Here is a 26,626-nt window from a genome sequence, read left to right as displayed (position 1 = left end):
AACCATGCAAGAGCCAGTTCATCTTGTGTGTCACACACACTTCAGTTCCCACTCCGTAAGCAATCTGCTGGGCAGGACTAAATCATACATATCAAAAAAGTCTAAAAACACTAAAGCTCCAGAGCTATTTTTGTTAATCATCTAATTACAACAGAATCCTCTCCCAATTATTAAATAGCATGTAAAGGGACTCTCAGGATACACCTAAAGCCCCAGCTGAACAGAAGATACTCTGAGAGCATTCACAAACCAAACTGAGCTAGGAACACATATATCTGACACAGCTACGGCTGATAAAAACTAAATCCTCTTTTGAGTAATGCATCAGGTGCGGTGTGCAAGATTATATATAGCAGTTACCAGCCCAGTCTATCTTCCACGTTGTTTTAAAATACGCTTCACATGAGGGATGAGCATCATCCCTCAGGTGATGGGACATAATAGGATGCCCCCTCAAGTCAGGGCTCATTTGTCTGGTTTCATGTTAAAGTGGTTTATTTTGAAACAGTTTATATATGCCTACCCTTGCTTCATTCTGCCTAGAAGAGTCTCCGCTGTGGCCAGGCTTTGAGAGCTCCTTTAAGGAGCACAGAGACATAAGGACTTGTGGCAAAGGGGTCAGAGCTGGGGAAAACATGCCCGTAGGGAAGGAGCAGCAGCAGGCTTTGGGATAGGTAGCTCTGCCTTTGCAGCTCTCTGCGCACAAACCTCCTCAAAGCCACCAGACGACGGAGGACTCAGTCTTTTTTATCCCCTCTTTATTGGACCATTTTCCTTATCCACTCTGCTCATGGAAATGCCTGTGTTCCTAATAATGTGCCTTCCCGCGTAGATAGTTCACCTTTCCTTACCATGCCTCCAAACAAACAACCCAGCATGAAATGGGGAGAAAATGACAGGCTGATTTTAAATAATTAGCAAATAAAGGATGTATGCACAGCTGAGGAAAGCAGAATAATCCCACTGTTACATCCAGAGCTGCAAAGAACCTGGCAACACTGCTCCCAGCCAACCACCATTACCAATTTCCCCTCAAGCTGCTTTGAGATATTTAATCATTCTCAACCACTGGCTTTAACAGTTTATAATCCCCTCTTCTTACAAAATTCCTTCCAACGCCTCCCTGAGGGGGAGAGGTAACGGTTGCAGGGGGGACCCTGGAGAGTCCACAGGGGGGACCCCAGGAGCAGACCTGCCCTCTGCCACCCGCACGCCCTTGCTCAGCCCGAACCCAGAAGTTCAGGATGAGATTTCTGAAGTAAAGACAATTTCAGTCCTGGGTTCTCAAAACCCTAAAAATTAATTTCCTCTGAAAATGGGAAAGGGCAGAGCGGGGCAGCCCACCAAGCACTCGCTTGCTTGCCAGGGCTGTATTTTACCCCGTCCAGACAAGTTTTCCTGCAAGACGCCCAGCAGTTCTGCAAGTGCAGCTGCAGATGCGCAGCGATGCCTGTCCAGGCCAGCTTGTGGCATACGCATACAAAAATGCACTCCAGTCCCCAGGGATCTCACAGATTTACTATCAGTGAAGGGCAATAATCACTAAAGGAGGAGCAATTATTCCCAAATCATTTAGGATTTAAAAAATCATTGGCAAGAAGATAGAGGTCAAAAGGTGCACTGTCAAGGGAAATAAAAAAACTCTACCTGTCAAACCTGGGTTTAACTTCCTCTCTGACTGCAATATGGTAAGAAGAGAGAGAAAGATATAAAACTGAAAGGTCACATACCCACTGAAAGCGAGAATTAAAAGATCCCATTTGTGTTCACATTTTACACAGGGATCACACCATTAATGTGTTCAATTATTCTGCGGAAGTTACTTTTTTTAGATCGGTTAAAAATTTTTCTAAAAAGGAGGGCAAAATGCAGTGAGACAGTCTCTCTGGTTTTTAAGACAAATCATCAAAGAATTAAGATGGGCATAATTCATATTTTCCTAAGCCATATAGCTGGTGTGAGACGGTGCGTGTGGTTGTACACACGCAGTAAATAAAGCACAGTGTCCCAAAGCTGAGTGAAGCCACTGCTCTTGAAGAGTCTCCATCAAACTCAACCCAGGTCGGCAGCGACTTACAGAGGAGACGAACGCAGCCTCCAAGAATTTGGGGGTTGGAAGGCGCAATATAATCCCCACTGGACAAATGCCCATGAAACAGAAATCACCATCATGGCGTGCAATCTTACTGGTGGTGTCTGGTCCGCAGACCCAGAGCTGAATGGAGGTGGCGACTGACAACTCTTACCCACAGAGGCAGCCAACACTAACAAGCCTTCAGAGATGCTGGTGGGGCGGTGAATGGGAACCCTAGGTATTTTTTGTGTGCAAACAGAGTTTTAGTATTCAGTAAAATCACAGAAAAATGTTTGATCAGAAAAGGAGTTACGGAGTAAGAAAATGAATGAGGCAGAAAGACAACAATATTCTGTACTACCCGGTCGTGCTCTTGTTGCAATGCGGTGTTTACTAGGACAAGCTCATACGGTACTTCGGAGGCAAATGGAGAGATGCACAGAAGGAAGTGTGCAAACTTCAACAGAGTATTTAACTCAGTGAACATTTCTAGAGTCAAACATATTTTTGCCTAAGCAGATTTTTGCTTAATAACCTTAATCAAGCTAAATGTGCCAGGGACACAAGAAAATAAAGCTTATACACAAAATCTTGATTAATGTATTAACCCCTTTACGCAAAAAATACAATGCATTTAGTTTTCTCCCTATTCTCCATGGCCCAGCTGGTAATCTCTTAGGCTTCAGGATCCCATATTACTGTTAATTATGTTTCTGTCTTGGAACTACTGGCTGTGCAAACATCAAACACGCAAAGGGCATTGCATGTGGCCTCTGACCTGGGAGAAACTGTACAACAAGGCAGGTGAAACAAAGAAATACATTAAACCTCCAGGGCAGGTTTCCAAAGGCTGCTGGCCAGCCAGCATTTCTGCACTGAAATTCTATATTGAAAGCCAGGCTTTCAGCAGGACTCAAAGCTTAAAACATCACTCGGCCACTTCGCTCTTCTTTCTGAGATGGAACATCTCTCCCTGTCGAGACCAGTGAACAAGGAGATGCTGGCATGGCAGCAGGTCCCCCGTGCCACTCCCGGGGTGACCTCCCTCTGCTCTCACGCGCCACTAACTCCCACCTGAGACCTGCAGGTGGCAGAAATGGGAATTGGTTAACTACCAGTAGTTTATGCACTCCAGTATGACCTGCCATAATTCCCATTAAAGCAGGACAATTTGCTACAGAGAGAACTTTTTATGATTATATAAAACTACCGGAACCTTAACATTATTTAGGTTTTATTGTAAAGCTATAAAAATCATCCACTGTTACAGCTGCCTTAAAACATATGAATTAGGCATTTCAGTAACCTTTAAGATGTGTTATTCTTTGTCATATTACTGAATCATAAGATAGGTCTGGTTACCTCTAAGAGGTTTAAATTTCCAATCTATTAAAGTAATACCGGCAATCTGTTATTTCTAGGCCATTGAGGAAAGGTTAAAATGAAAATTGGACTTTGGGGAGTTCCTCCTATTCTAAGTGCAGGTTGAAAACATCTCAGCAGCAGAAGGCAAAGTCAGGGTCTTGGTAAGAAGCAGTTATCAAGGGAAACGACTGATGATAACTTTATTGATTAAAGCAGCTTGAGAAATTTAAGATATGCCACTGTCTAGAATGACTGTGGTGAGACAGCTTTATTAAAAAGGTATTTTTCATTAAAAGTCAGGTGAAAGAAAATTGTAATATGTTTTCAAAAGCACAGCTCATCTAAAGCGGTTTAATGATGGTATGGATTAAATGCATTCCACAGGTGGAATACATTATCGGCAAACATTTTATAAAAGTAAAGGCAAGTAAAACCAGTCCCTGTCACGTCATTACAAATGCAGAGAAGTATAGCTCATTCAGGAGACAGATTAAAACATAATACAGTATGTTACTAAGGAACTCACTGAATGGCATATACCAAGTTTTTATTATTATGTATGACAAACTTAAACAACCTACAAATCCTTCTCAAAAAGAGCATTAAAGTTGCAAGGTCAAGTACTCAAAAGTTAGGAAAATATGTCAGAACTAAGGTAGTTTGCTCTGCTGTGATTTGTTCCTCCTACGCACGTGCCTCATGATCCAGGTTTTAATTCCAGCAGCATGGACTATTTTTTCCACAGCTGAAAGCACGGAGTGGCTGCTGCTGTTATGCAGGGGTGTCTACTGTGCTCCTCCTTGGTTAGGCACATACTCCCTTCGTCTCAAATCTCTCTGAATACAAAAAATTACACCTACAGACTAGACATATGACTAAATCAAATTGATGGCATTTAACACTGGAAACTATAAGGAAATAAATCTGTGTCAAAATATAAAGTTAGTCACTAGTAGCACTATGAATTTCTGGAAAATAGCAGAGAGTGAATAAATAGTAGTCTCTGCCGGGGACTATTACTGCTTTTCCGTAGCCAAAACAAACCTTACTGAAGTTGATGGGAACCACCAGCCGAGGCTCACCCTGTGGGACCATTTTTGCCAGCCTGGTGATGCATTATATCAAACTTTGTTTCCCGGAGCAAAGTTTTTGAGTGTCTTGTCATATCCCTGTAATGATACCCTCCCTTGGTGCCAGGGGCTGACACGGTCTAAGCATACCACAAGCTGGGCAAAACAGCTTCTGAGGACAACCACACCATCCTGCCTACGGAAAAGGGCAACCAATGCCACTACGCAGGGCCACAGGGGCAAAAAACCCCAAAAAACTCCTCCTCCCTCCTACTCCTGTGCACCAATCATTTCTGATATAAGGAGAAAGGAAACACAAACCTTCATGCATCTGATGTAGACAAACAGTATCCAAGGGCTGAGCTCTGTGGGTTTGTTTGTTCTTTGTTCTTTTTTCCAGTTACTTTTTCTTCAAATGCCATTCTGTGTCTCAAATGGATTTTTGGGTTTGTTGGTTGGATGAATGGATTGAATAATTGCTGTGGCTGTGCCTGGGATATTACATTCAGGCTGAGCTATCTTGTAACTGGGAAGATATTGACAAACTGAAGGGAGTACAGAAAAGAGCACGGCAGCAGCTGAGGGTGCAGAGGGACCGAATCGCAAGCTGCTGAAAGCTAAACACACAGTTTTACTAAGAGACAACTACTGTAATGATAACAAATCTGGAAGTAATTGGAGGGAGAAAATATCCAGGAAGGCAAGCAGTTATTTTAGTTGTCACCTGGAGTAAAACTAGAAATAAGGAGATGCAGTTTAAAAGGGAAGCATCCCAATGAATCTCAGAAAAAGCTGCCTGCCCACAAGACCTACTTGGCTGTGAACACTGTCCCCAGGCTACTTACAGAAGCCAAGTTGTTTGGCTCACTGAAAACTACTCTGGACAAAACATTAATAAACGTGAAGCACAGAACACTCCTGCACAGGGAAGGAGATGGATTAGATGGCCTACTAGGTCTTTTCCATCTCCCCACTCTATAATAAAGTAAAACCCAAGCACATACTGAATTACAGGGCCATAATTTCATCTCCAGGCTCTAGGGACCTACAAGCCACCCAAACTTCACTCCTGTTGTTTATAATGTCACCCAAGCCTTCTGATGGAATTATTACTGTGTAATTCATTGCTGTCTGGGAGTCATCTCATACTCATCCTTATGTCCTGTGTGACATAACAACAAATCAACAAAAAGGATCTGGGTGCAACTACAGAGAGGAGGGAAAGGGCTGTACAAAGCAGGGAGCATCACACATTCAGCGTGTTTCTGGAGAGCATGATGAATCCAATAACTTGGAAGGAGTTTTGGGGTCAGTCAGTGCTTCCCGTTTACCTAAATTAGAAGATACTTTACTTCTGCTTTTCCTTTTTACTGAAGAAAAAGGTAGTCAGTCTGACACCAAAGGAAATAACATTTTGGCTGCAATTCCACTATGCTGCAGCCTCCAGTCACTCAGGACCTCATCTTGTGAGGTACAATATCTTCCATAATTCCTTGGGGAAACTAATTTTTATTCTATTATAGTGCTTTCTTTAGCCTCCAAATAAAGGAATTTCACAACAGAAGTGCATGTTCTTCTGAACTATATGGTTTGGGAGGAAGGTGAATAAGAAAGCACACCACAACAGTACAAGTAGAAGGACAAACCGCAGTAGAGAATGGAGGGATGGATGGAAGACTCTAAAATGGGTAAAGATATGGATGGCATAAGTCAGAGCAAAGAAAGACAGCCAGGAATGAAAAGAGAAATAGCAGGCAGTCAAAAAGAACCCTCAAAAAAGAAGAGAAAATAATGTCATGCCTTTCAAGAGGGTAACAAGTACACACAAGGCAGAAGAAATTCAATAGGACTTCACTTGCCAGCATTTACCCTCTTGGCCGTCAGTCCTCTTTTGTCTACTTCACATTATTTGACAGAATGGGTAAACATGGGGGGTTTTCCCTCTGAAACATTTTTTCAACAATTTTTATTTTCCTTCTTTTTTTAAGTTTGAGTAATTCATAGGAAGATCCTGAATATAAATATTTCTTTGCACCATATATAACACACTGGGTCTGGAAAAAAATATTTGTATATCCACCCAGAGTTTACCATCTCCTCCTGGCCACATTCCTTTCAACCTCTTCTATAACCTTCCGCGAAAGACAGCAAGCCAAAAAAAAGAAATGCATCTGTGGGCACAGCTGCATGGCACAGCCAGTGGTCACAGCATCAAAAACCTTACCTGCTGCGGTGGAACTCCCATTTCTGCCAAGGCTGACTCAAAAAACATTTTTGCTGGTTTTCCCACTACCTCAGCTTGAACATCACAAGCATACTGGAAAAAAAGAAGCGAGAAGGACACACGAAAAACGCTGATCAGAAAAGGATTTCTTCAACTCCATAACTCCAGTTATTTGTACAAAAGGTACGTGATTATTGAATTTTGCCTTTAAATAACACAACGGATTAGCAGGTGAAGGTGAATATCGGAGAATTTGGATAACAGAAATATGTACGGCTCTCTGGCAGGAGAGAAAGTTCTCCTGAAACATCTCAAGTTACAAACCTGTTACATTCTCCGTCACGAGAGCAGGCTTCAGACTCGGTCCCAGTATCACTCATTTTTGGAAGAACATCACTCTTAAAGAAATTGCAAACATCCTCTGTAGGAAATGATCAAAAGTACTGGAGGGCCTTAAAAGATGTAGAGGGTTTCTTCAACCACCTGGCATATTTTTAATGATTCATGTGACCAGCCAGATTTGAAGTTTTATTTTCCTGCAACTAAATATCAGTACTATGCTGAAAAAGGTGTTTCTAGATTTTTCCAAGACAACTAGAAGCCTGAACTTAGCTAGAAGGCAAAAACTCTGCCCAAAACTCACAGATACAAATGAATGTACTGCAAGCATACATTATTTTGACTATCTTCTGTGCTTGTATATTACTCTACCTTGCTTTATTTTCTGCATTCACTGTGTATTTTTTTTAATCTCTCTGCAAGCCTATAAAAGGGAGAATAATGATTCTCTCCTCCTCTTATTAGGTTGGCTTATCTATTGGGCTCCAGTTCTGCGCACACTGAATCAGGCTTAAAAACAGGATCGCACTTCAGTGTCTTGCTGAATAAGGGCCTTTTGCTGTAAACTGTTAAGGGTAAGGGCTGTGTTAACAACGCTACACCAAACATAAAATGGACCTTCAGTTTTTCTTGGGTACCTTGCAGACAATATTCCCTGCTTTTCTTTTATGACTCCTTCTTTCAAGGGCCTCACTTCCAATAAAGGTACTACAATGGTAAAAGTTCACATTTTAAATAAAATTTTTAAAAATGAACGAAGCCAGAAAACAAATTAATCCACCCGTCTTCAAAATGCAGCAAATGAGTTTCAATCTGTGGAAACTTCCTCCACCAAGGTGAGTAATTACAGAAGATGACCCATATTTATACCAGTTACTCTTTTAACAAGGTGCACAGAGCAAGTAAGCATAATGCAAGCTATAAAATACCTCTAATGCCTTCATATATGCTCCAACATCAAGTTTCAGACCATCAGTTTCTTTATAGTAGCGTCTGGAAATGAAAGTGATAAAGTTCCAATGAAATGAAAATGTTGGCAGTTAAATACAAAGAAACCACATTTTATTATTTCTGTGCCTATATAGATGTCCATATGGCTGCAACAAAAAGTCAAGTCATCAGAAACTCTGGAGCCTTAATTTAACACCAGGAATTAAGTAAAGGACAGGCTCAGCACCGTGCAATGCTTGGGGAAAAGATCTCAGACCGGATGCCCATCTGGCATCTGGGACACAACTCCACTGGTTCAAAGGGAATTTAACTAGCTTATATCAAGGATGAATTTGGCCTGTATTTTACTGCACAGAGTACTAGCTGCTCACAAAGGACAGCAGTTACATCGCTCTTCCTTTAATCAGCGACAGAGACCCCTTGGCAGATACAGGATGAAGGCTGGCACCAACCAGCAGCTCTAACACCTCCTTTGGTGTATCTGGAAAGGGACCACAGGCAGCTGACCATCATTGCTTGTCACCAGCCTCCCACATGAGGAAAGCCAGGGCTCTGTTTAGCGGGACTAAGAAAGCCCTCCAAGCTAAATTTTATTCCTTCTAAAAATGTTCCTATTGCTATAAAGCTCACAAAATTAGTTAGTATCTTTACGGTGTTTTTCTGGAATAGCAATTCACATTAATGTAGGTCTTCCAAGCTCTCCTGATCAGAGCAAAGAAAGGTTTCTATATGACAGGAAAAAAGGTAGGATGAGCAGTCAGTTAAGATTTTATGCCTTATCCTTCTGCCATTTTCGATTATTCAGCACAGCCTCCCTTTAAAATGACCACTTGACCTTTGCTAGAACAGCCATTAACCTTCTATAGTCTAGCGTAAACAGCTTAATTTTCTGACAGTGGCATGACAGAAGAAATTACAAAGCCAATTCCCACTCTCAGCCCAAAACAGATGCTAAATGTAAATCACTCCATTTTCAGGAGGAGGGCATTCTGCTTCAGTGACTCTGACACCTTCGTTTTCTAAGGAATTGTTGTGGTTTAGAACTAACTAAAACTTCAACCAAAACCAACCTACTTGCCCAAGGCAGGCACCTTGTTAAGGTCCACCCAATTACACTGATTCTGCATGTTAAAAACATAGCTGGCTTGTGGCTGGTTTTTGTATATGGCCCTTTGCATCAACAAGGCTTCTCCAGTTAGGTGAACAATTCATCCGATTTATAATCTCCCTTCTTCGAGTCAGGGAACTTACCTACCAGAACTCATGTTCCCATTACCTAAATAATCAATCATTTAAAAAGATACGCTTATGGTGAAAACTGAGCTCAGAATATCCAAAAATCTATATTTTTAAATTAAAAATAACATTTTAAAAAAATAACAGTGGGTCTGTTTCAGAGCTTTCTACATCAATAAATGACCAAATAAATAAATACTTTTATATGCCCAGGGTACAAAGGCATTTTTGCATTGATCACATTGCAAATCTTCAGCAAAGGTTGATTCTATATTTCATTTTGAAAGACGGTATTACATAACACAAAACTTGGTTGTTTTACATTAGCCATTCTGCTGTTGGCTCAACATTTTCTCCTTAGCCTTCTAACTGAGAAACAGTAAGGACTTTTCACTGGTGGTGTCAGATCAGATCGTGAGCGTCAGATAAGGCAAAACAATGGATTTAACTGCTCCTTCCCACTGCTAAGTTCTACCCAGCTGTATCAATAACCCACAAACTAAGAAGGGTTTTCATGCCCATTACGGTCTATTGAACCACTGAAAAAAGTTGTCACTACACTTTCCTCAAGCTAAACATGCAGTGGTTTTTAAGCCCATACATCGCGAGACAGATAAGAGTAACTCCTTCAAGGATGCTGGAATTCGTCGTTATTCAGCGCTGGCATTAATAACCTCCTGTTTAAAATCTCAGAATACATCTAACTGAATTGTTTTTAGGAAAACGTTCAAATTCCCTGACTGGATTTTTCCTGCATGTGAAAGCAGGAGGACAAAATTTACCTTTAATGTTCAGAGAATAATTAAAAATGTATTTTGATATTCAAACTATGAAAAAAAAGGAACTGTCACTTCAAAAGCACATCTGCCCCCATCTCCAGCATAGTTCAGGGGGAGTTTGTGCATTGCAGCTACTTTCATAAATTGGGAGGGTTTCTGTATTAGCAAATAAAAACTCTCCTGGCTTCTTTTCTTATGCCTCATGTATGGCAATTCTCAAGCCACCAGCATGAAAGTGATATGTATGACATTTTCACACATATGAATCATCCTGCAGAGATGCAAATGCCAACTTTCAGAGAGGCATCTTTAAGTACCACTCAAATAGCAAGAAGCCATTTGCGTCACACAGGCCATTAGCCACATCCACTATCACATCTCAACCACTACAAATGTGGGCAGGATTTGAACGTGGAAGAGGAAACCAGGCTGACTGTCTGCTGAAGCAGAGAATTTTTGGACCACCTGATCCTCCTCACCATTAGTAACTTCAGGACGCTGGAAGATCAAACTGCATCACAAATCCGCACCCACAGCCCTTTATCGAAGCATGGCCTGTTGGATTTTTTTTGTTTGTTTTGGGTTTATTTCACTATTAAAAATAATTTCTTTTCAGTTCAGGCAGGAACACATGGCTACAGGCAGCAGCTAAACCAACAGTTCTCATCTCTCAGATCTTGCAGGGGCAAAGACAAAAAGAAAGCAGTGCCTATAATCCTGCCGGCCTCTTTCAATACTCATTCACTTGGGGGACGCACACATCAAAATCCAAACTCCCCATGATTTCTATGGGCTTTTTAAGAGGCTCTCAGACTTGCTCTTAAAGCAACGAAAGTCCTTTTCCTAGTGGCTTACGAAACTACAGCTACTTAATCCTACCACCACCACCTGCAAACACATGGATTGTTTCATCAAGGTCTAGCTCAGTCTTGAATGCTGACTTTGAAGGATTGGAGGCTGGCATTTGCTGTGCTTATACACATTTCCAGGTTCTCTAAAGGCTGCTACAATTCCTCCTCAGAAGAGCAGCTCTATCTCTCACCCTCTAGCACTCGATCAAATGCACCTACACAACTGCTTACTCTGCACTATCTATAGAAAAAAGACCATCGACAGCTGAAATTCAAGCGTTGTCTCACCCGGTGCTGTAGCAGCACAGGGGCCCTGCTGATGAGTATTTTCAAAGTCAACTTGAGGATTCGGCCTGGCAAGTTCAGTGACTTCCAGTGCCCTTTGCAACCCTGCATCAGCACAGGGCTGAACTGTGGCTCACAGGGAGCATGGGTATCACCTCCTTTTAGAGACCTATTTCAGTGTAATCACCTCAGTTTCCCCTTACACCCCTGTAAAGACTACAAGTAAGTGACTCAGGACAGGAGGCCAAGTTAGGAGACTGACTTACCCACTGAGGATCCTTCATTAACAGATACCTAAGCAGATCAGCCTCCAGTCCAGACACATAGATTAACTGCTTAAAAGTTGGTAGTGTGAATGCCCACACCGATATCCAGGCTCCATTAAGTACAAAGATACTGGGCAAAATTTAAAACTATAGAGACTAGAGGAAGAAACAAACAGTGCTTAACTCACCCTCTTCCGAGGGAGATCAAAATAGGCTTCTCCATCCCAATCAGAACTCGGAAAGCTTCATTAAGGTTTGCATAGGTGAAGTTTTCTGCTGCATCTCCGATAACCACGCAGTTTGGATTTGCTTTATCAATCTCAGCAAATTCAGGGACAAGATCTACAGAAGGAGGAAAAAAAAATGAAATCCACAAATCCCTTAGCATTTCAGATGCCATTGGAACTGATCATTTTCCCCAGATTTATGTTTCCCTTCGTTCATTCCCCAACACATTAAAAAAAAAAAAACCAAGTCTGAATCAGCTGCTCTTCAGACCCTTTCTATTCCTGCCCAGATCATAATATTCACCAGTCCTACAACAGAGCAAAATAAACCATTTCCTACCCTTGCCTTAGCTCCCGCCACCCACATCTCAGTTATATCTCAGCTTGTTATATCCAGGCACCTCAACCCAAAGCAAACTCTTGGATAGTTGAATGAAAATGTATAATAGCAAGGGCAGGATCCACCTCCTTTCTCCATACCCACACTCAACAGAAGAAAACACTTTAAACTTAAAAACTCTGCCATGATAACAAAGACAATGTAATGCCCTGCACAAGACCTCACCTATCGCCTAGTCTCTGTGGTTAAGCAGCAGACTCCTCTATGCTTTCCCTGTACCACTGCCATAACTGAGACCTCGCTCAGGCCAGGCGACTAAAGTTTATTCCAGAGTCTCATGACTAAGGAAAAAGCTTTTCCCTGTAGGAAAACAACAGCTGGGAGGCCTTCCCCCCATGAGCTATGGGAATTCACTGCTCTATTGCAAATGCCCACATCTCTCTGGGGTGACTCCCTACGTGACCCAGCATCTGCTGCAGCATTGTCCCACCGCTGTGCACAAGCAAGTGTGGCCTCAGGCTGCGCTCCTTCAAAATGCGGCAGGCTGCTGGTGCTGGGGCAGTGACTTCAGCCACGGAGATGTCAAAGCCCATGCCCTGGAGTTTCTTCACGAACTTCTCCCTGGTTGCTTGGGTTTCGTTAGTGCAGAACCGCAACTTCAGACCAGACGCTTTGATCCTGTTGAGTAAAAGCAGCAGAAGGGTTAACTGGACATAGAAAAGGAACTAGGAGTATCAGCTTTGCTGTCCCACACCTAACTTGGATAATTACAATAAAAATGCAAAGAGGAAATTCCAAAACAGGTGCAATATCCTTTACCGTGACCAAGACATGCCTAAAATATATTGATTCTGGGCACTACAGCCAGTTTCACCTGCAGGGCCCTTGCCATAGCATGTAACTGCCCTTCTGGAGCAGAGAGCTAAGCTGAATACGGTAGCGCAGGCAGTGCCCACCATCCCCAGGATACCACAGCCTGTCAGGTACACACTCCATCCATACACCAAAACTCCCTAAATCCAGTTCCTTGTCTTTAAACCAGTCCATGGACACAGATGAACTGAAGGCACTGCACAGCCACGAGCACAGTACCTGGTGTGATACCACTGGCTATTAGCATTTTAACTGGGATTTTCTCCTTTCCACTTACTGATTGCCTGCTGCAGTGACCTGCTGGAGGTAACAGCAAAGCTTTGCACTTCTGCAGACTCCAGGTAAGAGGCCAGCTAGTTGCAATGATACTTTTATCAACACTGGGGTAGCTTCAGTTACATTTTTCACTTAATCTCTCATAAACACCTGTGCTGTTACTTGGTGGCTAATCCTGAAAAATACAGTACTTCAACTGATTCATTAATATACGTTTAGAGGTAAACGCTTCTCGAGGGAAGAAAATGTGGCCCCAAGTGCGCAGAGCCAAGGACACAGTTCCTGTGGAGCGGCACCCTGCAATCTCGGGCAAGTCCTCTGCCTCTGAGTGACTCTGTTTCCCAAACCAAGCCGTGGTGACCTACGGGGGATGTCACGGAAGGACCTCTTCTCCAAGGATGAGTTGTCAGCCTTTTGGAGAACCAACTTATTTCAAAGTGGCCACAGAAAATCAGAAACATTGAAAATGTATCACAATTGTTTTTCAAATATTTGCCAAAGGGGCTGTCACTTGGCTCCTCAAATCTATTAAAATGCCAAACTTTTGTCAGTTTTAGTGCGAATTTGTACCTCATTATCTTTGAGGACCTGAGCTAATATGGGTTTAGATATCTAGGTAAGGTAGGGGCTAGGCTTATAAATTCTTACTGAAATAATTATTACTTTCCTTTGTGTTAGGATGAAAAAGGACTTTTCTATTAGGAAAGCCCCTACGTTGATTCTCAAGACAACAAAATGTGGTGGGTTCCTTTTCTAGGAAAGATGGTCCCAATCATTTGGTGTAAACACTGAAACCACCTCGAGGTAACGAACTTTCCATCAAAGGATTCTTAGAAATCTGGTCCTGACCCACAAAGCCCCTTCCACTCGTTAAAACTGCACGCCAGTGTCTTCTTCAATAATGCAGGTGATTCATTTCTTTCTTACTATTTGTCTTTCCTAATCATAGGTATGTGAATTATCAATTACACTTAGTGGTTAATTGCCCTTCATAAAGATAGCTTTTCTATTTTAAATTAGGCAGTTAATATATTGTAACTAATAGCATCCACTTGTACATTATAAATATATCTTCATTGATTGGAGCAGTGAATGTGAGATTCACTCACAAGTTAATGAAGCAATTGAGTGAAGAAGTGCAGGGTGTACCCAGGGAATAATTATTGTTAATGAATTATGATGTGACCTTCTCAGAACAATGAACAATTGGTGTGACAGTGGGATGACAGTATTCCACATCTGTTATTCGAAACACGGTTTCTGCTGTAGTTAAAAAGCAAAGCAGCGTAATTTGGATCCATAACAAACTTCAATAGAGTGTGCCGTGGTTAAAAAAAACTCATTCTCAATGCAAAGCCTATCTGCACACTCTTAGGAAAAAAATCCTGTGATTCACGACTGCCTGGATGCAGACATTTGTTCACAATAAGAATCTATTCTTTCTCTTCCTAAAGGTCAACGAAATGAATCCAGGAACAACACTAACCATCTACTTTCACAGACAAATACGCCCTCACAGGTCAGCCTGGTGAAAGCAGAGATTCAGTTTTCCTATACTAGAAATTTAACTTCTTTCTCAGAATTTTAGATGAAAAACAGAGCTAAACATCTGTAAGGCAAGACGAAAGCAGAAGCAGTCTGGACACATCCTCGACTGCTTCACACCTTCATGGCCACCAGCAATTACCACCACAACAAACAAGCTCAGTAAATGCTTAGTATCAGGTGAGTTCTACAAAGAGTTAGACCAAGCTGGTCAGAAAATGGGACCTCTCTGGTGAAACATGAAAAGGACTCTCAAAAATACCCTGGAATGCTAAACAAAAGAAAAATCATCAAGAACTCCAGAGAAGACTTATTTCTACAAAAATACCTTTTCAATGAAAACCCACCTTTTCCTTCAAAGTTAGCATCTCTAAAAAGGCCCTCTGCTAACTCTCTGCCAAATCCTTGTACGATACAGCCAAGCTCACTGGTACATGCACGATTATACACAAACTGGGACGAATCCATCCCTTGATGCCCAGCATGGGGACCGTGAGCAGAGCCTGCAGGCCAGCACGCATCGGCAAACAACTATTAACTCAGAGCTTAAGTAATCAGTGGGAGCTTTTAACCACAGTTCTCCATGGGGGGAAATCCTGGCTCCGCTTGTGTTCACAGCAAAACTTCTCCTTCAGTTTTCATGGTCAGGTTTGGCACAGGGAGGAACCAAGAGAGACAGCTTGAAGGTCTCTGTCTGACGGAGGCAGGATGCTTGGCACAGCGAGTCAATACTGCACTGGGAACACAGCTACTAAACTGGCCAGCTTAACACGAAACCTGGAGGTACTGAGCTGACCCAGCCACCGGTGTTCACATTCTAGGCACGTGCAGAGCAAGTTACTCTAATTTCTAGTGCCAGCAAGTGTGGGGATGTTAGGAGAAGAATAAAGAACAAAATTTGTAATGTGATGATGTGTTGTAAGATAAAGATTAGATACCTGCGAGTACAGAAGAATGAGGCGACAGCAGATGAAATACACAACACACATTTTATCAAGATCTCCAGCATATTACAGATTTATCAGCATCTCTATTACAGAAGCTCAGGCACACCTGGGGAACCCAGTCAATCAGGGCTTCGGTTGACTTCCATACATCGCGGCCGTGATAATGATCCCAGTCAGACTCCAGAAGCACCAGAAATCAATCCTGATGAGAGCGCAAGCCAAGCACACGGGCAGGCAGCAGGGCGCTCCATGCTGCGGGGGCTCTGCATGGTCCAGGTAGCTGCGGGCATCCCGAGGCCACCTGTCACTCCCTGTTCAGGGCTGTCAGCAGGCTCATCATTAGATGAACCCGCTCCATTTCCAACATGACCGCTCACACCACTCCTAATGCCCACAGGCAGGAACGGGGGAACTTGAACTTCACCTGCATGCGGGGAGCTAGGTGTGAAGGGAGAGCAGCTTCTGACCTTTTAGGGTGTCACAAATGGCAAACTCAGCTAAAAGCATCTCTACAGCAAAAGGATCTTCCTGGAGGCCCTCTCAGAGGGGACGGCAGAGTGTGCAGGGCAGCAGGGAGCACATGAAAAGTCCAGTTGCACCCCTCTGGCTGTGCTGGCAGAGCAGGCACCAGCTGCCCGGGCAGCTGCCACGGCACGCAGGCGCTGAAGCAAAGGAACAAGTCACAGAAGAAACTTCCAAGCCCAAAACTATAAGCAGACAGATAAGCACTGAGCTAACACACCAACAGGTGGGTAGGGAGACTTTTTCTAAGCCTTACCAGAGGAGGCATTTACACCCACTCCAGACCGAAACAACTGCTCAGTTGTCCAAACAATCCCTCAATCTAGAACTGGGGCACCCACCCGGCTCCAGGCATGCCGTGAGCACACGCATATGGGAGAGATGGAAATGAGGTTTTTAATTTCAGCCCTGAGCTGCCCCTCACGCTACACCAGCTCTTTGAACTGACCTTTACCTCATTCTGCTGGAGCAGGACACGACGCTGAGTGACAATGTCCCACAATGCAATTACCGTGCGTCAGATGAGCCGGTCCCTTACAAATCACCTCGAACTTTACACATCTGCTGGCTGTCAGCATCTGCCAGGTTCACTCACCCGAAAATAATGAAAAAAACTCTCATTATTGTTCCATAACAGGTAAAGTGTTAGGACAATTATTAGACATCCTGACTGACCTTGTGCAGACTTAACCAACTGCCCTTGCCAACCTTTATGGGCAGCCTTTGGGCATATAAAACACAAAACCTGTTCTTTCAGATGATGTAAAGGTTGTGACACTGATAGGAAAAGAAATGGCTCCAGAATCTAGGCTGGAAGTCATCACTGCTCCTTAAATTCACATCATCCTGCACGTGGCAGAAGCAACTAAGGACATGGTGTAAGGCTAAACTTCAGACTTTGACCACTTTCTTTTGCAGTGAAGGTTCTTCCTAACACGGGAGCAGAAGGAGAATCCTGCCTGCAGCCGTCAGGTCCTGTGCAGACGGGCAGGGGGACAGAAAGGGAAACCCTGGAAGAGGCAAGAGGCCTGAACCTGGCAACTGTCCAACGCCAACTTCAAAGGGGTTTGGAAGAGCGCTGGCTGTGAGACTTCCAGAACTGGCTTTTTATCCTGCTTTTGGTTATTCAGAGTGGTTTGTGGGTTTTGTGGTTTGTTGGTTTGTTTTTTTTTTTTTGGGGGGGGGGGGTTTGTTGTGTGGTTTTTTTTTTAATTTAAAAGAAAAGAAAGCATGCTAAGCACTTATGCTATTTGACTTTTTTGCATCAGCAGACAAATACCAGTATGCTTCAGAGTAAACTTGTCAGCACTCTAATACCATCTCTGAAACATGGGGAAATAACAGTACCAGAGAGTTATCTACCTGCAACAGAACAATAAAGCAAAACCAGCACCTGCGCAGCAATGCCGTCCTCCCACCTGGGCAGGGCTAACATTCGCTTATCGTCCTCTGCAAGGGCCAGGGTGCTGATGCTACAGGTAAAACATCTCCTGTCAAGAAGAGATGAAACCCAGCCAAGAAGAAACTGAGCAGAATGGTCAAAAGCAGAAAGGACTTGTCTAGTTTCAAAGTCAATACAGAAGAGTTTGAAAAGAGCAGAAATTTATACCACTTCTTTAGCCTGCCTGGTTGACGGAGAACCACTGCGCATGATGCGGTTATAGCCAGCATCTAAAAAACGCACTCAAAATCATGAATTAAATGGGGTTTGCACCAAGAAATCAGCACCAGTCCTCAACGGTCTGCGTAACTGGGTAAAATCTCATCCAGACCACAAAATGGTAAGTGACCAGGACAAAGGGAGGTATCAAAATTTTCTGTGCCTTCAGACGCTGCTGAGTAGCAGGCAATGGGATGTTTTTCCATTGCCCACGAAAGCCTCACTGGCTCACCCTGCCACTGCTGGGGAGGAAATCACCTAGCAGGTCACAGACTGCTGTACACAGAAGGCAAAGACCCTCTTCTAGCTCCTGCGATGAACAGGTTACATCTTGAAGTGTCAGATTATGTTACATGTATGAATTAATGCAAATCCCGAGCCTGATCTTTGCAGGCTTTTCCTGGGAGAACCTCCCACTGCCAGAGCAGGACACACATCTGAGAAGAGGCTCAGCACCAGCTGAAAGCGATAACCCCTGTTGGGGTCCTGCTGTGGGAAAGCCTGCAGTACCACCTGCAGGTGGGGGCAGTACCTTTGCTCTGCTTTATGTGCTTAAAAACTGCATTTGTGGCAATAATGTACTATACTTTCTCTGCGAATCTGCATTCATGCTATTTCAGTGGCTATTTCAGCAGCGAGCATTTTTCATCTTTAATTTCAGCTTCTGAAATAACACCAAGCAAAAACATTACTTCAGAAGTCTGATGGAGGCCAGCCATAAAAGCCCTCATCTATCCTTAGTTCATTTGGCCACTTTTTACAGCACAACCCTCTCCCTGTTCCACAGAAACACTGAACTTCCCAGTGTTTTGCTCAGCAGGTGCAACAAGGTCAGAGGACTGTGGATGAAGCCCCACACACGCTCCTGTGACAGAGCGACCTTGGCTTGCTTTCTGGTTGTTCCTTCTCTGTCCTGGTGTCCAAACCTTTCCATTCCTCTGATTTCTGCCATCCTCACAGTACATCCAAACTGCTTAAATCTTGCTGTCGCACCTCTGATGCTACTTTTGTCCCCTGATCTCCCGGTGTTTCCACTCACTGATGTCCTGTCATTGGTCCTATGTGCAGCCGAGCTCATTAAAACTCCCGTTCTCTGGTGGTCCAGCTTTCTGCTCTATATAGCAAAGCTGGTCTGACAAATCCTTACGTACAGCACTTTTTGGCCCTGCTCCCCCTCGCATTCTTCTGTCTGAAACTCATCTCTACATCTGCTATCTCACGAGCACAATTTCCTCTCCAGACCCATATGGCTCACCTCTCTCTATATATAGAAGTGGATAATTTGGATGGAATCCAAAGGAGGGATTGCAAAAGGAATTAAAAAATAGGAGGGCATTACCTTTGAACAAGAATGAAGGCAGATTAATAGGCACATATGAAGGAGCTGCAAGAAAAGAGGCCAATGTTATTTAAGGGTTGGCAGGGGTGAAATAAGAAAGGGTACTGCTATAAAACTAAAGGTTCTGGAAACACGACTCTGAGACAGTGTTTGACAGCAAGAACTGAAAAATCACTAAACTGTAGTTCAAAGTAAATTTTAAAAACCTACCAATGCCATTATTTAGGTATTTCAATCATTCAGAATTTTTCAGAGGTAGCAATAAACATTGGAAGTTGTAGATCAAAACAAACACAAAGTCCGTCTTGCCCTGAATTCTCTACAAAGGCTGCCTCTCTCTGACCACTGAATACAGCTGGAGACCAGAATTACCAAACAAATTACCTGATACCGTAAATCACATCCCGCCTGCCTGAACAGAAGGGTAGACAACAGGCTTATCTACAGATTTGTAGACAACAATATGCCACAACAGTGAATTCTTGAATCAAGTATTTAATAAAAATAATCCATGCTTCTGAAGTGAATCTGCAGAACGGAAGCACATAGCAGAATATAAGAAAAACCTTTCTGGTCCACTACATTCAGTAACAAGACGCATTTAATTGCTGCAGATTACCAAAATAGCTTAAAGTATTATACCTAGCAGTCCCAGCCTTTAACTGCACTGCAGGATCTGAATCAGGGCTTCTCACCTCATCTTGTAGCGGCTGGCTGATTGTAATATCACAGCAACATGATACCGACTGCGATTCAAAAATACGGGTGTATTTTATAATGAAAGTAAACTCTGGTAGACTTTAAATACGTGGTAACTCTCTGCTTTGGAGCTGTCAAGAAAAAAATCTGAACTTTGGGGATTCAGTTAGGCCTGGAATGTATTTATTTGCATTAAGCAAAACATTTTTAAGGACAATATAATGAATCATACTCCAATAGCTTTCATTCTGTGCTAAAAGCAGCTGGGGTTTTTTTGCCTCTGCAGCTACAAATTATTCCATTAAAATTTCAGACAACATCAAGTTATCTTTGTCATGGTCAAATTCTTACTTTGTATACAAACTGGTATTTGTTTGTAAATAATGAATTCTGTTTCTCAGAAGAAGAAAGTAAATTGCCAAAAGGTTTCATTCAGCCTATTTTATAGAGAAAGAAATCACTCTCATGTGCTCTGATTACCTACTTCAGAAAGCACCATCCTATTTCACTGCAACAGCTCAAAGACCAAGCTGCATTCCAATAAACTTAGTCTGATTTTAATCTGGAAGCAATCGGCAAATAATTCCTGTGCATCACTTGCAAAGACAGCATGGAATGTGAATGGCAATACTGCCGAGGATGTGCAAAGAACCAGGCTCCGTTCTAAGATTCCAGACTGAGTTCACCAAACATGAAAGATGGAGAAAATAATTACTCCTGCTGTGGTAAACTGAGACAAGTCAAGTTCTAAAGCACAGATTGAGGTAGAGTGCTGCTCATCCTCTTCAGGGATTAATCAGTATTTATGCGAGGTTGTGGACGAACAAGTACCTTTAGGTAGTAGGTATCAGCGTAGTGTTATTCTTTATTGGTAAATATTTGTACAGCACGTAATTGTGCCGGTGGATAGTAAGTAGCTCAAGACCCTAAAGGTTAATGATGTTTAAATTCCAAAAATGTAAGCACTTACTCACGCAATTTGTGCAGACAGCACTTGGGAGTACCCACAACTTCAGGGACACAGATCTTTTTTTAAAAATAATGAACACTGCTGATAAGGAAAGCAAATACAGGCTAGGAAGGCCCACTGCCCTCAGAAAACTGAGGCCATAGCTGGTGTTACAGACTAGAATGGAGCTTTGACAACTCTGCACCCACCGAGGATCAATTCCTGGATCTCTTTCTGGCTCTGCCAGCGAACAGCCACAGAACAATACAGAACTGCTTCATCTTTTTGTGTCTCCGATGCTTCAGGAAGGGCAGGTGACACCAACCCTTCTTTGGGATCCATGGATAGCACGTGCAAAGAGAGTTAAGTGCAACAACAAAAGAACGGATATTTACACAAGAGTTTGTATAGTTTATTTGAAAGTCTCTTTCTAGGAGGAAAACTCCTTTGCTATTACATGTCCTGAAGGCGCAGCAAGCCTTGAAACTCTGAACATCTGCACAGACTGTGCTAGACCATGGTTCGGTTATCTTCTCTTATAACAAAGATTTCCTACTCCTTGGTGCACACGCACTTTCAGATGGCTCTTTGTAAACTCACAACTGTCCCACCCGAACCCCCGCACGCTGAATTGCTTTACGGTTCCAGTTCCGTTTGTTCTCCTTCCAATCTTCGCCTTGTTAGTCTCTCCAGGTATTTTATTTTAACACGACTGTCCAGCTGCTCCACAGCCTCCCTGCTCCCCAGATTTCCGTTGCTTTTTTAAAAGACTCTGTAGAAAGTTGTGCTAACAGATGCACTATACTGGCCAAACAACAGGATGTTGTAAATGTCCAACTACTGTGTGCTTTTCATATGGATATGCTAATGGGCACACTATCAGCACACAGCTGTAAATGCAAATAACAGAGCACAGGCTAAGCATCTTTTATGGATGTTTAACCACCTTCTGTCTTGTAAGAGACCAGCTCCCTACTATTTGTAAGATAAAAAGGGAATAGCTCACCTCATGTCAATGCTGTGTAAATCAATTAAGACAATAACAGCACAGCACAGAGGTGCTGTTAAGGCTGGCTCCAGAAGAAGCCTTTAAGTCACCGATGGGCTTTCTGATCTTGTCCATGGGCTTTCTCATCTGCTCCACAGCATCTGCCAGTTCACCGCACACGCTCGGAAGAGATGTGTTTTATTTAACTCTCCTATAGGGATTTTTTTTTAGAACAACAACAAACGTACACCACAGTAAACTAAACAATCAAGTAATGTTACGGGTTAAAAGTTTTGAAGGGCCAAATGATCTTATCCAGCTGCTTTTGGTTTTTCTAGTCATCCACCACTCCCACCTAAAGTTAACAATAACAGTCCCCGGTGGATTTAATGGCATTCCTGGAATCCTGGCTTCTGGGTTAAACCAGGGGTGCCAATGCCCTTAGGCACACGGGTGCCTGTCTGCCACTGTCCAGCCAAGTAACAAGAAGGATCCAGATTCACTTTATCATTACTTGGGTGGAAGGACATCTGCCCTGTTCGACAAATACTTCTGTGGTTCATCCTTTTGATCTCTGATTCACCAATTCCCTTTCAACGCACACTGAATCCTAAGATATTTCACAGGTGAAATTTATCAGAGGTACAGGTACCTTAGCAATAAATAAAGCATTCCCAGTTCTAAACTTGGTGTTTCATCACAAGTTAGACCAACTTGGATAGTGACTACTGATGCTTTCCGCAGGAGGGTCTCTAAGGCACTGGGAAGTGTTACTCAATGTCATCTTGGTCAGGATGTTTCAGTGTCCATCAGCTTCTTTGGTCATTTTTCTGCTCCATCTGACTGCACTGCTAGCTAAAGACAAAGAAACAAGAGAGAACCACCCCCTCCGTGGCCATCGTAAATATAAAACAGGCCAACTCCTACTGGCAGAAATTACAATGCTACTCTCTCAAATACTAACTTAAGTAACTGCATAGCACAATTTGGCTGAAAACAAGAAAAACAGCCCAGCAAATATAGTTTGAAGGAGCTGAAATGGCTTCAGTCATATGAAACGAACCGCAAATGAAAATGTTTACTTAGGATTCTTATTGGTGTGTACTATATGTTGTTACACAAAGCTAATTGCTGTAATGGTGTGGGAGATGATGTAGCAAGATGATCTGAAGACAGCAGGTCAGCCCTTGTATTATGAGAGTCCATACCTGAGGTATGAATTATCAAATTGGTATTTAAGACTCCTATTGGGCATATATGTGCACTAAAAGATTTTAGACATCTCTTTTAGCAAAAGATCATATCAATTTGAATTAGCTATAGAGTTCCTAGCTATCTGCAATTACGACTTTTTAATTGATACAAAAATGAATTAATTAAAAAAGAGCCGCTTTTAGCTTTAATCCATCTGCTTGAAACCACCGAGCTGTACTATGACGCAGACACAAATATTAATGACCAACTGGCAACAGGATAATGAGTCAATAAAGATTTTAAATGGTGTGAGCTAGAACAATTACCAACTTAATAGGCAGATAAATAAGGCTACTTGACTTTATCCAAGGAAAATGATTATTCTTAACCACTTACATTGAATGACCCGACCAAAATGTTTTGGCTTTTTTCTTCCCCTTCCTGACACTTTTCCATACTCACTTCTGCTGTCCCCAGTTTCCACAGCTATGACCACCGCTTCTCCATTGCTTATTGACATGAAACTCCTCGGTGCCCACACACGCTAAAAACAGCCATGATGCTCCCAGCACACTCCCTCGGAAACAAGCCTCGTGCACGAAGCTGCAGACAAGCCCCATGGAAATTTCCAGTATTTCAAGGGAAAGCCCGCAATATCTGACATTTAGTCCAAGGCCAGAATTTTACTGTTGTTTCATCGGCATATTTCTGACGTTGCCATAAATTAAATTGGAGTTTACGTTGCCTCCATGCAGGAGGTTTCAGCAGTGACAAGGTTATTAAATAAAAGCCTATAACCCAACAGAAAATAAAGTTTAAAAACCTAGGAGAAAAATCAATACATCAAAAGCATCTGACGAACCACGACGCATATATTATTGAATATGTCCTGTTTTTTAAAGGAATGACCTGATCTCCAACAGTAATTAAGTAGTTGTTATTTATGTTTGTCTGGGCCATGCCTGGAGGCCTCAGCTATGATCTGGGCTGCCCCACGCTGCACAAACTCGGCGCACGCAACGGTCCCCGCAGCACGTGCCCTTCGGCAAGAAGTGACAGCAGGGCGGTAAGACACGTTCTCCTGGAAGACGGAGAGCAGGAGAAGTCTCTCCTTCCCCAAAAGACTGGATGGCACAGGCATCAGCCCCAGCCTCAGCGGGAAGCAATAGTACCAGGAGGATTTGAGCAAGACAAGGAAAGCCAGGGAAGTTTAATCCTTGCAGAGGCTGCCCCAGCAGCACCTGCCCCTTTGCAGTCAGCAAACAGGCTGCTCTGCACACCCAGGGGAAAACAAATGCTTTCATTTTGCTACCGGTCTTTTTTCTTGGGGTTTCTCTTGAATCCTGAGCCCATCGCATAGCTACAGAAAGGCATGAGAACATAAATCATGCTGAAATACTGCGTAAAGGGGACATGGAGGAACAGGAACAGAAGTCATATGCGATCCCTTGGAAAATCCACGTGCCACAGGATTTCAATACAATGTCTTTATAAAAGCAACTTTTCCCTCTGCCTAATATCACCCAATTCCCTTGGGGCGCTGCTCTCCTGTCGGCTCTCCCAGCACCCGCAGCTCCCCCCGTCTAGCTGAGCACCACAAACAGGCCAAGAACCCCAATAAGCCTTAAATTTGCTTCAAACGCTGCTTTCTGACAGCGCTGGAAACTCTGATCCTGTAGATGAAAACAGAAGATTCATCCAATAACACTTTATGTGCCCACTACATATATTTCAAGAAATATGAACAAAGATGTAATAATAATTAAAAAAAAAAAAAAACAAACAGCAAAAAAGCAGCAAAGACTTCTTTTATTACCAGTACATTTGGATCTTCTCCAGTTCTGCCTTCTCCATGGCGGTTCCACCAACATTTAGGCATGTATTTAACTAAACTTTAGAGATTAATTTTAGTGATTTCAATATTTCTTCCTGCATATTTTCCCGCTCAGCAAAGCACTCACCACAAGCATGTGGTCAGAAGCCACAGAGGTGCTCACCAAGCAGGCTGTCAATGTTTCACAAGGGTTCAGTATTTAGACATTAAAACTTTTCAAGTGGGATACACACAGCAGCACTCGCCACATGGAACGGATCTGGATTTTCTGCTGCGGGTTAGCAAAATATCACATAAAGCCAAAAGGCTCTTCCAAAAAACCACGACCTCCTCTAGCGGGGCAGACCCACAAATTAATACCTGTCTTTAAACAAAGATGGCCCTGTGGCCATTGCTCTGCCCTAGCCCCATCCTGCTCCTCCAGTCAAGCAGGGCCAATACGGACACACCGGCAAGTCAACCTAGTTAATTAAGGTAAGGTAAGTTAAATAAATGAAATCACTGTCTGTTTAGCAGCTGTTACTTTGCTTGTGTTAACTGGATTACATTACCCAGCTACAAGCGAGGGAGTTCGCTAGCTGTGGGCGCTGGCGAGTAACTTGCCACGACAATACGTTGCTTTGGAGTCACCTTAACCTGGGCAATCATTAACTGCAGTGTTGAAATCCTCCGTTTCTGGTGGGTTGCAAGTTCTCTGCAAGAAGTCCCAGCTAATTTGACAGCCAAGCTGATCAATCTGCAGAAGCACCATGCTAGCACGGGCAATATTTTAAAATTGATTACTGGGGGAATGTGCCAGAGCTCCCATACCCTGCCTGCTCTTGCTACACGTGTGACGATGACAGTAAATACAAAACCAGGCGGGATGCGATGTGTCCGCGCCGCTCCGGCTCCCTTCCCCTCCAGCCCAGGGGCAGCGGATCCGCAACGCTCAGTGGGATCCCTCGCACTTTAAATACGCCTCAAAAACACCAAAGGTGAACCAAAACGTTGGCGTTTGCTGTCCTGTCCCACTCAACTTCACACACCAACCCGGGGGAGGGGGGGCTGCACAGCCGGAGTGGTTTTAACCTCCCACCCTCGCTCGCCTTTGGGTGCAGCCCCAAAGCCCAAGGCCAGGCCCATATGGCACGTTTTGGGGTGCCCAGCCCGCAGCGCCATGTCCTGGGGTCCGTCCCCCCGCTCCGGGCGGCCCCTCACGCCGCCAGCCCCGCCTCCCCCGAGGGGTTTGGGGTGCGCCGCTCCGTGCCCCGCCGATCCCCCGGCACCCACCTGCGCACCGCCTCCACCGAGCCGGCGATGGGCACCCCGCCGTCGCCGCCGCTATCGTAGAGGACGCCGCTAACGTCCAGCAGCAGCCCCCGCACCGCCCGCGCCCAGGCCGCCATCTCCCGCCCGCCCCGCACCGCCCCGTCCCGCCGAGCCGCGGGGGCTGCTGGGAAATGTAGTCCGGGGATGGCGGGCTCACCACCCTCCGGCCTCCCGCAGCCCGTGCCGCCCCCGCACCGCCTCTATTACTATCATCATTATATTTTAGTATTATTATTTTTGTTTTAAACACCTGAGGCAGGTGGCTGTGTGGACCAAGTTTGGTTTTCCCAAGCGATCGCAGGGAAGCAGTAAGCGCCCGGCATCTCCATCCACCCACCAAACCGACTGCCCCTTTCCACAGGTAAGCACTTTTCCACGGGTAAGCTGCTTTCCACGCAAGCAGTGCCTGCGCCCGGGCTGCTCGCTGCCCACAGCCCGCTGAACGGGTCGGCAAGCACCACCGGCAATAAAAAAGCAGCCCA

The 26,626-nt window shown here is 43.8% G+C and overlaps 1 protein-coding gene across 1 annotated transcript in view; it reads right to left on the bottom strand.

Annotated features, from left to right (window-relative positions):
- The window catches only part of LHPP (phospholysine phosphohistidine inorganic pyrophosphate phosphatase), an 85,576-nt gene extending 59,339 nt beyond the window's left edge, over positions 1-26,237 (bottom strand). Inside the window, exons 1-5 of the mRNA XM_064464349.1 lie at positions 26,106-26,237; positions 12,498-12,685; positions 11,629-11,782; positions 8,002-8,065; positions 6,734-6,826 (exon numbers count right to left, since the gene is read on the bottom strand). Of these exons, the coding sequence (XP_064320419.1) occupies positions 6,734-6,826; positions 8,002-8,065; positions 11,629-11,782; positions 12,498-12,685; positions 26,106-26,221 (615 nt within the window). The 5' untranslated portion in view covers positions 26,222-26,237. The remainder of the gene's footprint in view (positions 1-6,733; positions 6,827-8,001; positions 8,066-11,628; positions 11,783-12,497; positions 12,686-26,105) is intronic.
- Positions 26,238-26,626: the final 389 nt, after the last annotated feature.

This window comes from Phalacrocorax carbo, chromosome 12 (genome assembly GCF_963921805.1).
Source record: "Phalacrocorax carbo chromosome 12, bPhaCar2.1, whole genome shotgun sequence".
In the NCBI taxonomy this organism is placed as follows: Eukaryota; Metazoa; Chordata; class Aves; order Suliformes; family Phalacrocoracidae; genus Phalacrocorax; species Phalacrocorax carbo.
This window is presented reverse-complemented; position numbering and strand designations above follow the sequence as displayed.